At 49.8% G+C, this 11,695-nt stretch overlaps 3 protein-coding genes; 1 reads left to right on the forward strand and 2 right to left on the reverse strand.

Annotated features, from left to right (window-relative positions):
• Nucleotides 1-2,431: 2,431 nt before the first annotated feature.
• On the reverse strand, nucleotides 2,432-2,701 carry CHC_T00008130001 (hypothetical protein). Its single transcript, XM_005712066.1, has one exon. It carries the CDS (start codon nucleotides 2,699-2,701, stop codon nucleotides 2,432-2,434), a length of 270 nt encoding a protein of 89 aa, XP_005712123.1.
• A 1,677-nt stretch (nucleotides 2,702-4,378) lies between these two features.
• Nucleotides 4,379-5,178, reverse strand: CHC_T00010003001 (40S ribosomal protein S7). XM_005712067.1 is given in 3 exon segments: nucleotides 4,379-4,547; nucleotides 4,548-5,177; nucleotide 5,178. A coding segment is annotated over 1 exon segment (630 nt), but the record flags the coding sequence as incomplete, so codon positions are not given.
• Nucleotides 5,179-6,518: 1,340 nt separating this feature from the next.
• CHC_T00008132001 (hypothetical protein) lies at nucleotides 6,519-9,986 on the forward strand. XM_005712068.1 is given in 5 exon segments: nucleotides 6,519-6,551; nucleotides 6,738-7,934; nucleotides 8,052-8,182; nucleotides 8,363-8,840; nucleotides 8,841-9,986. 4 exon segments carry the CDS (start codon nucleotides 6,519-6,521, stop codon nucleotides 8,838-8,840), a joined length of 1,839 nt encoding a protein of 612 aa, XP_005712125.1. The 3' UTR covers nucleotides 8,841-9,986.
• The last annotated feature ends 1,709 nt before the right edge of the window (nucleotides 9,987-11,695 follow it).

Raw genomic sequence — 11,695 nt, forward strand, 5'->3', positions numbered from 1 at the left:
CCTCTTCCCTTGTCAACTCTCGACCCCTTGGCTTCTTGACAGGAATGATAGCGCGTACCTCCCGAGCAGCCCCCTGATAGCCCTTGTCCATCAGGACAGCCCAATATCTGGGAAACCGCTGGACTAGAGGTCCAACATCAGTCATAGTGCGCTCTGTCTGAGCTTTGCGGAGTTCCAACTTGTGCCACTCGAGGTTATCATAAAATATATCGACATCGGCGACTGATCCCATAAAATGTCTACTTGCCCCAATGGCTAGACCATTTGGCAACACACTCACCTCGGTCTTATACCCATACATTTTGTGTTTTCCACTAAAATGACCTTTGGCTTCCTCGTGATTTCCGCGTGGACGGTTGCTTTGGTGAAACGTCACGTCCGTGGTGTAGTATAGTGGCGGTCGCCAGCTATGAGCTAGCTCGAGGAAGAGGTAACAACCAAAGGGGGGTGTCCCGCGGTAGATCGGGACTGTGGTAGAGCAAAGGGGGAGTACGTTGGCCGACTGTAAAAGCACGACGTACTGGTCGAAGTGCGGACCCGGAATGGGACCAGCACTGGAAGGGGTGGTGTAAGAACACACAAAACAGGGGTGAACCCGAGCCTAAAGACTAGTGTCAGACACGGGCGGAGCGCCGAGTAGCGGAAACTCCTAGAGGGATCGAGCGGGATAGATGTCAATAGTGCCGCCAAGGCCAGAGGCTTGTCGTAGCCCGCGACTTGACAATCGTCACAATGCAGGGAGAGAGAAATAGGTCGTGCGACAGTAATACGCCCAGGCTAGAGGCCAGTCTTAGCCCGCGTGGTCGCAACGACAGAGTAAAAAGGAAAACAATTGGAACGTCGAGCGACAGTAACACGCCGAGGTTAGAGGCTAGTCTTAACCCGCGTAGTCGCAAAGACGGAGGAATGGAAAAGGTAAGGTAAAGGCAATAGAAGCCAGGGAAACGTCGCAAGACAGATGCTGAATGTCGCCTAAGTCAGAGGCTTGTCTTGACCCGCGGTGTCGCACCGTCGAAGGAAATCCGTTCCCAAAAGATCCTTGACTGTTTACTGTCATTGCCCGGCGCCGTCGCTTAAATAAGCGAGGTCGCGGGGTCTTGGACATTGTCCGTCCTACTGTACTTTTGTACTCTATTATGTAATGCACTGTACTGTGCCATTACTACTGTACCTTGTCATATACAACCTCCGGGCTGTAATGTATACAGTAGATCTTCCGCCTGTAAGGCACACGTGTAGGCGTCCGCCTGTAATGCCCGTGTGAGCGTGCGCGTGCGCGTGTACTGCACACGTGTGGGCGTGCGCCTGTATTGAACAGGCGCCGTCGGGTACTGTACACATCCTGGCAATGATACTACACGTGGCATACCTCGCCATGCCGTATACACGAAAGTGTGACTGATCCTCAAAAATTCGTGACATTGTGAACTTATCTGCAGAGCGCTCGACGTACGTTTTATACGCAAAGGGGGTGACCATGCGGATAAAACTCGTGACCAGCCTCTTGAAGGACGTGCTCTTCATGTTGAACATCTTGGCTGCAAAGTCCCACATGGTCCCGTTTTTGCACACGCATAACGCCATAAACAAAACATCCTTGGCCTTATATTTCGAACGTTTAACCCGACCGACGTTGTAGTGTTGGGCTATAAAGGGGCGAAGACGGTCATAAAGCCCTCGATACTCCGCCAGTGTAAAGTTCGTCATCTGTAGCACTGCGATTTTCCCCCCGTCCGCAACAAAAGAGTCAAGAATTGGGCAATCTGAGTCAGTCTCTTCATCGCTGTCAATTTCCGCAGCGTCATAATCGTACTGGTTGAGGTCGTTGCTCCGCTCTGCAGCCAATTCCGCGAGAAGCCGAAGCGCGTCTCCAGGTGATGTGTCGACGTTGTGGCTCATCGTGCGGTGTTGGATCTCGAGACTGCTTGAAGGCGAAAGTGGTACTGTACTGCACATGACTCTTATTGCGAAAAGGATTAGGCGGGTTCTGTGATTTTTTTGAAAATGGGCGGGAAGAGAAATCGCGCATGCACTTCAGACATGCTGTCAAATTCGTGGTCTATGACTGTCTGGGCAATACGTATCTATTTTGAGAGGTTACAGCGCTGTCAAAAGATCGCGGACAATATCATCTGTTTGTCAATCTTTAGTGTAATGATACAGTTTCTCAGTAATTGTCTAATATTTGGGGTGGTGTTTAGCGCTCAACAGGTACAGCAAGGACTCAACGGAGAACAGGTAATCACTGTGCAAAAGATGCATGCCTACTGAAAAGGTCTACTAGTCTAATGGGCGACTCCGAAAAACATAAATTGTGTACACACAAATTTCCTTGTGTATGTGTGTCGTATTTTGTGCCTTGGCACGGAAATGCATGTGAACAAAAATTTGTGTAAGACACATTTAATGCCAATTCACCCTCAGTGAGGTGTCAGCACGCCGGCGGACGGATTGCGGTACCCCCTTCACGCCCTATCCTATGATACTGACGAAGGAGCCGCCGGCTTGGGGACAAATATCGGGTGCCGGCTCCTCGTCGGAGTCGGCAACATGAGCCATGTAGACGTTGGGCTGCGGGGTTGGACAGCGGCTGATACGACGGAGGGAAAGTGTGGAGGGAGGCCAGATCGAAATAGGAACGAGGTTGCCGAGGGGTGGGATGGGTTGATCGGACAGATCGCAGAGAAATATTTGAGCACATGGTATGATATAGGGTGGTATAGGTGGGTGCGGATGTGCGTTTGTGTCTGTGCACAAACAATTACATCGGGAGGGGAACGAAGAGCAAATCGGCGGTTTGTGTATGCACAAACACCTCCGACTCAATCAAAATCGGCAGATTTGCGCATACACAAAATGTGTTTTTATGTTTTTCGGAGTCGCCCATTGGGCGATGTTTACTGTATCTGATACAACACGTAAAGATACATGGCGTACAGTGCCAAATGTGCCCTTTATGCCCTACATGAAAGCTTCTTGTCATAGTGTCACCCCAATAGTGCCACAATTTGCGTTGTGGCACGCCCTAGCACTAAATCGTGCACTGGACTGTACAGCATGTGCTTTGTGCCATTTGAAAAGCCCCAATACGTGAGGTACCATCAAGGTACATAGACATTGGACCTCAAATGAAGTAAACTCGTATTTGCGAAAAGACAGCATGAATACGTAAAGAGACTGGCTTTTTGTCGAAACGTTGCTTACTGCAGCGAAGACCTGCACATAGCGTAGGAGGTGTGGTACAAATTTCACATTTTGTCCTCGCGGACTGGGAAATGTTTTGGTATAACCACGAACCGACAGGTGATGCTCATCACCGAAAATTCTCCGCTCACGTATTGACGAGGCAATTTCAGAAAAAAAAAATGTAAAAATGGTTGGGATTTATCGTAATAGCCATGCAGCTAAGTTGGCTAATAATAGCCGTCAATTTCATTGCGGTGCTGCAATTCGTATACCGGGTCATAACTGGCAAATTAGCTTGGCTCTGTGATAAAGGTCTATTGAAGGCAAAAGGGACAAAATTGGTGAGAGGACAAAATTGGTGAGCAATGGAAGTAGTGTTGGCCAGGAGGTAGGCGTCGCAGGTCTCTCTGCCTTGACACGCCTGCACGGACGCTTTCCTGAGGGCAGCAGGGCGGGCTATCGCCTGTACAATTTACCTATGGAAAAGTGAGCAAAACGCAGCTGGGAACACACGCTACCACTTTCCCCCTTCGTGCAGATGATTCTCCCATTATCGTAGGGGTTTGGAAAACCCGAAATGCGTTAAAGGGAATATTCGGCAGGTCTAGGAGATATGCGGTCGCCTGCTGGGTTTTACAAGTCCTGTGGTTTTTTTCTGCGCCCCTCGCTTCCCATTGCCCAGCGCATAATACTAAGATCTACGAAATAGTCTCTAACACAGTGTGTACTCTGGTGGCTTTTTGACACAGTTGGTGCTCTTGCTGGCATTGTCCCATCGATGACCACAGAAGGAACATGGCGTTCCCCAGCACCTGCCCGTTTGGCACTAACAAGAACCTAATCCAGCACGCTCGGTTGAGCCATCGGTTTCATAATTCACGCTGCAGCATAATCTCTTCCCTTTCTCGCCGATATGCACATCAAGCACGATTTCCAGACGCACCATACTTCGGGTTCGCTTTTGTTTTTAACAGGAAATAAGACCTTGCGAGGCCAGAGCGATCATTCTCATGACCACTGCACATGGGGATGCCTGTTCATTCGCGGCTCATTCTCCAAGTCAAACGAACGAGTGCAAGACTCCGATAACTTCAATCGCGAACAATAGATGACAATCGTGGGATCCTAGTGTCTAAATGAAATGCTAGTCGGCGCAAACGCGGGAGTCAGTTACATACAGGCAGGTGAAAAGTGGCAGTTAAGGCTAGGCATCTTTATTCGAGCCTCTTGTAGAGCAGTTTGGCAATGATAATATCGCTCGCTCAACTATTGCGCACTTGGCGGTATGCTCATAGGATTGGCGACTACGGCACCTGGAATAGATCTGGAGCTTTACCTTATTGTGAACTACCCCGCGTCCCTCACGGCAAGAAAAGTATTCCAGACTGAACGAACGTGCTCGATACCATGATATTACTCAGCCGTGATCGGGAACTCGAAGCTGACGTCTTTGCCAGTAAGCTTCTTGTACACCGACTGAAAAGTCGCGGTCTTGTACTCTGCGTTTTGTTGATCTTTAGGATCAAGGAAGACCCTAAGCAAGCGCGATCCGTCGACCTTGTAGCGAATACGCTTGCCGACAATTTCGGTGGGGAAGACCAGATCCTCGAGGATCTGCTCGTGTACGCTAGTGAGAGTGCGGGACCGCGGGCGCTTTTGCTTTTGCAGACGGCCACCCTTCTTTTCCCGTGGCAAAATCCTGCGCTGGGCAATGATGATGACGGGCTTTCCAGAGAACTTCTTCTCCAGCTCGCGCACGAGACGGGTCTGAATCTTGTGGAATTTGGTGAGGAGACGGTACGGGACAAAGAGGACGACGGCCGTCTTCCCGCCGGGAATGTCAATCTCCTTGGCGGAGGAAATGAAAAGCTCGCGCAGCTCGGCTTTGATTTCGGAGCCGCTCGATTCCAGATCCGCCAACGCCTGTGCGACGTGAGTCTCGAACTCCGAGGCCTCAGCGCCCTTTTCCTTCTGGATCTTGTGAGGAGCCATCTTGGTTCAACGATAATCGCCGAATGCTCAAGGCGTGGGGTGTGTAGGGGAAATGTCGTGCACTGGACGACGATGTGGACAACGAAGGTAGAATCTTGGGCAATGAGGAGGGACGTCGGCCGTGGGATGATCAAAACGGGCAATTGGATCAGCGGGATCCGGTATGCAGTCGGAGGCCGGCTCAGTTTAGGGTTGCTGTGTGAATGATAGAGTGGTCCGAATGGGTCTGCACGCGAACGCGTCTGTAATGTAAGCCTGAATATCCTTTTCTTGTCTTCACTGTAATTGGGACATGACCCAGAATTTCAGGAGGTGACGTCAACAAGACTCAGGGCCTCCTTTAAGACAGCATGGACGGGCATGTTTGGACATGTATGGACGTCAGCGTGCACCTGATTGGTCCATTTAATACTTTTCTTAACAGTATGATGGCGCACACAAAGTTAATATAATGGAATCTGTCGCTACCAACGTGCCATACGAGAGCACACCATTGGCTGTCGTCTACCGCATAAGTGCGATTGAATTCAATCTTGATCCAATTTAGCATACATTAAAATTCAATTTAATCATTTTATTGACGTCCCTGAATGCCAGTACACGGGGATCGCGATATAGTGCCTTCCTCTGTCAGTGGGCCGAAAACGGCACTATATCGAACCAGGCACTGTAAGATAATGAGATTTGCGGCTTTTTTGCTGCCACTTCCTTGCATCACTGCTCAGAAAGACCGTTCGCTTCCCTATCGATAGCCCGGTATGATGCACCCCTTGAGCCAATTTACGGATCACGGCGCGCTGACACAATACACTAAATTATTGGACATGTAATATTTTGAAAATCGCAAACATATACATCCAAACATGGCTGTCCATGCTGTCTTAAAGGAGGCCCTCACCCTGAGAGTAGAGGATCAGCGAGACGACCTTGTAGCGCCGCAGTGTATACTATAACCCTAGGTTTAAGGCTGACAAAATATTGTCAGAGCTGCAGAGGGAGGGTGTAAGGAGTTTGTACAGCTGCCCACGTGTCCAAAATGTTTTTTTAATTTCTTCAACAAAAAACGGGCAAACACGGGCAAACACGGGCAAACAAGCGCCTGTTAAGACACACCCTCAGTTGATGTCAACTGTGAGTCTTGGTTGTCAACAACCTGAATCGGAAGTGAACAAATCACGGCATGAATTCCACGTGTTCCGTGCAGGGCTGTTGAAGGAATGCAAACCATACTTCGGGTTCAAGTTGGTCAGACGTCGTAGAATTCATGTCACTCAAGACTTTTAAGTGAACAACAATTTTGATACAAAGGCTAGTCGTCCTCGCTGTCCGCGAATTCCAAAATGTCCACCCGTCTTGCCGGCTTCTCCCTTCTAGTCCCATTGATGATCTGGTCCATGTTGAGCTGCAGATATCCAACTCGACAGTAGTTCCTCGTTCTACAGTACGTTCCGAAGACCACCATCTAGGATAAACGCAAGCTCACTCCTGGCATGGATCAACCACCAAATCGAGAAAGTCGCACTCACGAAGATGATCCCATCTCCTCCTTTGCCCGCGAGTTGCTGCAAGCCTTCGACGCCGCCGAGCGATACGCGAAAGAGCGTGGAGGTGTAACCGCGCATGCCGACAGCCATCAGTCGGGGATGAGATCAAGGGGAGGATGGACTTCGACACGTCGATCCACAAGTTTCATAGCCACAGAGAAGGCAAGGAAGCAACTGCATCGTCTTTTTCAACGCTGTATCCGCGACTCTGTGGACGACCTATGCGACGTGCTCTGCGTATCGCCGGCCTTGGCAAACGCGCCGCGACAGCGTAGAATAGATGCTGCCTTGGCGCCTGTGGATATGGGTGCCAACCCACTCATAAGTGATGAGATGATGGTCAGCTTCCTGGAAGACGTGACCATTAACTTCCATGAGCAGCATGACTCTCTGGGTCGTGCACTCAGTACTGCAGGTTGGGTTTCGGATTGGAATCCAGATTGGAGGACACAAAACCTTGTGTGGACCCTGTTGAAACGATTGGGGTCACTTACCCCACCAGAAGGGGTTCTCACCGCGCCTTACCAGGGTTTGAAAGAATCCGCATTCGCCTGCCTATTTCAAGGAGATTATCTTTCCAAAACACGGAGAAAGTGCAGCTTCAAAGAATCTCTGCTCAAGTATCTTCCTTATCCCGGTAAATGGGGTGCCGATCTAAGTTGGTTTGGTTCCGCCGTTTTTATTAGCATGCCAATTGCATCCCTTGCTCACTCTTGGGAAGAGGGGAATCGACTGATTACATTTTGGAGTCTTTTTGCTGCACTTCTGACCGGCGTTTCTATCGCTCTTCTGCTTTTGTTTGCGTCATATAGATCCAGATATAGCAATGCGCTTTTGGACAGGGCTGCAAAAGGAACTCCATATGAGCGAGGTCGACGAGATGGCCATTTCACTGCTGTCAGCATTCGACCCAATACCAGTGGGTCAATGGCTTCTATCAGCACTGCTCGAAGCACTCAGGATAATATGGAAGTTGTGCTCGGCACGACGTCTTCAGTTCGTGGACAAAGTGATGTTCAAGTAGAACAGGTAGAAAGTGAAGATGAGGGAGAGGGACGAAATGGTAGCATTCTTCAGTTATACCAAGCTTCGATGTTTGTGGAGAGAATTTATGGTTCCACTTACATGGATGAAACCTGGATGATCGGGATGACTGAGCAACAGCTAAACGATGCAGTTTCACTGGTGCTACAGACCGCCGGCACACTCGGGGTAAGCAACTCCTTTTTTGTGTTGTCTAAGAATGGGGAAAATCAACGGTTCACAGAGTGTCGCTAACGTTGTCCTTGTATTCTCCATGACTCTCTTCCTCTTTTGAACCTTCCTCAGCGTCAAACGTCGGCGTTTTCATTCACAAGCCTTACTATTGCTACGCGAGGGGTGCCAGATCCGGAACTGTTTGCGGCGGGAACAATCAGCAGCGCAGTTCGGGGTGCTCAAGTAACATTTGCAATTTTCAGGTATGTGTGTACATACCGCTCCGAAGTTGAGTCGATATTCTTCGAGGACATGCGGCAAGACTCACATGAATGGGACACGCCTTAGGAGCCAATCATGGATCCTGTGTGCAAACTCGACAATACTTCTGCGATACACGCGCACGTCACTAACTACTGGTTGTTTTGTGATTTATATGGCAGTTTTCTTGGGTCCTTGGCTTTTTCATGTGGAATGGTAAGTGCAATCTTGTCTGACCTGATTGTACGACAAATGGCATTCACCCAAGTGAAGGCAGATGGCACTATCCATGAATTTGTGAAGAAATTTGGTTTCTTCATCCGGTTAATGGGTACTTTGAATAGTTGTGCCGGATTGAGTCTCATGACAGGTGTGGTGGTGTTACTGCTGAGCATTTTTAGAGTACATCCTGTGGCGGTGTTTCCCTTGAGTGCTGCGTGGCTTATTCTGGGAAGCATCACCATCGACTCCTTTTTTACGAAATACCATTTCTGGAACATGTCGGAAATCATCAATGACGTTGGGTCTGTCTTGGACGATCCAGATATTCAGAGCCCATCACCAATCACTGGATCAATGCAGAGTGTATCCCGGAAATTCAAGCAATGGTTCCGCTCAGCGCGAAAAAAGAAGACGCGACGAAAAGAAAGTGACCTTTGAAACCGAAGAGGTGTGTTGTGTTGCCCGGGGATGCTCTTTTTACAATAGAGTCGGACGCAAAGATTGCCATCAATACTATATAGAACGACGAACGAATAGCTATTCCAAGGTCAGTCGGCGACCTTGTATCTGACGACCCTCTAAAAGTCGAGATTTTGGGCGAAATGACGCACAAGAGTGCGCTGAACATACAACAGCAATTGTCGGATGTAATCCCGCCACTAAAACGGCTGCTGGAAGAATTAGAAAATTGAGTTGCCATTGAAAAGCCAATGCATAGCAGGTAGGTGTATGTACAGAAGCTTGCTGCATAACGAGCATAAGCGATACAAGATAAAGAGATCAATCTTCCCAGTAGCGATTTCCGTGATGGTAGTCATTATCATGCCTTGCCTGTTTGAGAATTTGGTCGACATCGGTAAAATCAAATTCCTCGTACCGGCCTCTCCTGCTATCAGACGCCGTCGTTGGTTTCCGTGCCGACATGTGCATGGCGTCAATGCGCATAGCCTTCGCCACATCTCTGATGTCGCTCTTCCGTGAACTGGAAGTCATGCCAGAAACCCTGAATATGGTAACAAACGGAGAAAACTCAGCCGCCTCCCTCCTCAAGCTTCGGATGTTATCCTCTAGCTGTCCCCTGAGCATATGCATCTGGGACGAGCTCGACAGATCAGCTTTTGGATGCGAGAGGACGGAGACGGTCAAGACGCCGATCTCGAACATCTTTGCGACGAACTTAGCCGGGGCGTGGTAGTTGATGGTGCGGAACTTGGTCCTGCCGATGGTCTCGTAGGCGTGGCGGTCCGTGCCAACGCAGCAAAAGGCGACGTCGGCCTCCGGGATCTTGGCGAGGGCGCGGTCGATATGGTCGTACGAGACGATGTGGGCGCGGACCTTGCGCAAGTAGGAGCGGCGGAACTGGGAGAGGATTTCGGGGTCGGAGCGGGCGATGAAGTGGACTTTCTCGATTTCAGAGGAGAGGAGAAGCTCGCGGAGAAGCGCCTGGCCCAGCGCGGTCTCCGCGCCGCACACGACGGCAATCTTCGGGAAGGAGCGCGAGAGCGCGATGGGCTCGTAGATGGAAGTCATGGTGGGGCGTGGGATGGCAGTGCTGGGGGTGCGGGGCAGGGGTGGGAAGACAGGTAATGGCGGGACGGTGCAGGGGGTCGGTGGGATTTAGCATGCGAGGATTCGCTTTCAAGGGTGACGAAGAGATGCAACGGGAAGACAGTGCGCTGTACCCAGGGATCCCTGTACAGCACCATGGAAGCGGACCATGGAAGCGGACCATGGGGAAACGTAACGACATTAAAAGAGAGAAAGCAGCCAATTAGGAGGTGGGACGTTGTTGGACATGCGGTGCTTTACAGTACAACTGCGCATTACAGTACACCGTTGAGCATTCCTCTCTCAAAATTCGTAAAACTCTTACAGCACAGGCTTTCATTAAATGAAAGCCTGTGCTGTAAGAGTTTTACGAAACCCAAAAACGGGAAATGAAAAATATAGAGATGCCAAACAGCACGTCGCATTTTCGTACTGAATCTACCTTTTGGAAGCACCTCTTGGAGGCAACTTTTTTTCTTTTCTTTTTCTGCTGAGTTTCGTGCACACACAACCCATACTGTACCATCTCTTTGAATTATGTTGGTAAACAAAGACAATTTTTTTGTAACCTCTCACGAGACGAGAGCATCATGCCACATGTCAATATCAACATGACAGATACATCAAGATCCTGAGCAAGGCAAGCAGCAAAGTGATCAGCCTTGCGCCTGAATGTCTTTGAAGACCGTCAGCGGTCTGCCCTCTCTCCGCTCCAAGTGCGATAGGTCAGTAAGCAATCGTAATTTACAGAGTTCGCGTTCTTTACGAAGCACAGTATGGACATGCCGGCTTTCCATTGGCGCATGCTTTCGCATTCAGTCTGTCTCTACTCAGGTGAGTGACCCACGAAAGCTTTAAAATGCAGCCGCTTTTCACAGGTGTATCCTTTCCACGGTGCATGTCTATGTACGAGGCTCGTACTACGAGCTCCTGTACCATGCGAGTGCTATGCCATGAGGACGGGGAACCAGAATTCAAAAAAAAAGAGGTCGCGATGATACCAGGATTCGAACCTGGGCCCCCGAAGGGATGTGATTTCTAGTCACACGCATTAGACCGCTCTGCCATATCATCCCTTTGCGATTGTTGTTTTGGGGGAGTGTTTTTTCCTTTATAAACCTTAATTGCTTACAGTATGTATGATAAATAAAAAAGCGACGCATGTGATACAGCATCGGCCCCCTCCTAGAATTTGAATAAATTTGATCAAAGCGACGCTAATAAATTACGGTACCACAAAGCGACGCAGCGAAATAAATTGGTACAGTAAAGCGACGCCTCTGTATCTGTAAGCGCACCCCCTCTGCACTGAATTTACCTGTTAGAGAAATAAAACGCATTCTATAAAGCGTCAAACGTTTATTTGAAATAGCGATGGGCAGATCAGCGGTGCTGAGAGGAACGACGGGGACTGACCGTCCTATAGGGCGCAGAAGCTCAACTCCAGGAGCCACGTGTCCATGTACGGAAGATATGAGTGCCAGAGTCTTGCACCAGTCGCAAGGCACCCAGCTGTGCCGCGCGTTGTTTCCATCTCTGTGCCGGCCCACGCCGCGCATTGCGCACGGCGTCGCCACCCGTTCTACGGTTACCAATGGCCTGCTTTTACCGTCATCCGCGCCGTTCGACACCACCCCCCCCCCCTCCACCTTCTTCTGACGTCACGCCACTGCTTCCTCCCCCTTCCCCGCCGCCCGCCACTCGAGACAATCGGAGAAACATCTCTCTCTCTCTCTACAAGCAAC

Source organism: Chondrus crispus, genomic scaffold, assembly GCF_000350225.1.
Source record: "Chondrus crispus Stackhouse genomic scaffold, scaffold_94, whole genome shotgun sequence".
NCBI classification, from domain to species: domain Eukaryota; phylum Rhodophyta; class Florideophyceae; order Gigartinales; family Gigartinaceae; genus Chondrus; species Chondrus crispus.

Coding starts and splice junctions, on each gene's coding strand:
- CHC_T00008130001 (XM_005712066.1), bottom strand. CDS start 2,701: ATGTGCTCAAATATTTCTCTGCGATCTGTCCGATCAACCCATCCCACC.
- CHC_T00008132001 (XM_005712068.1), top strand. CDS start 6,519: ATGTCCACCCGTCTTGCCGGCTTCTCCCTTCTA. Junction 6,552..6,737: donor TTGCCGGCTTCTCCCTTCTA/GTCCCATTGATG, acceptor TTTGCCCGCGAG/TTGCTGCAAGCCTTCGACGC. Junction 7,935..8,051: donor AGACCGCCGGCACACTCGGG/GTAAGCAACTCC, acceptor AACCTTCCTCAG/CGTCAAACGTCGGCGTTTTC.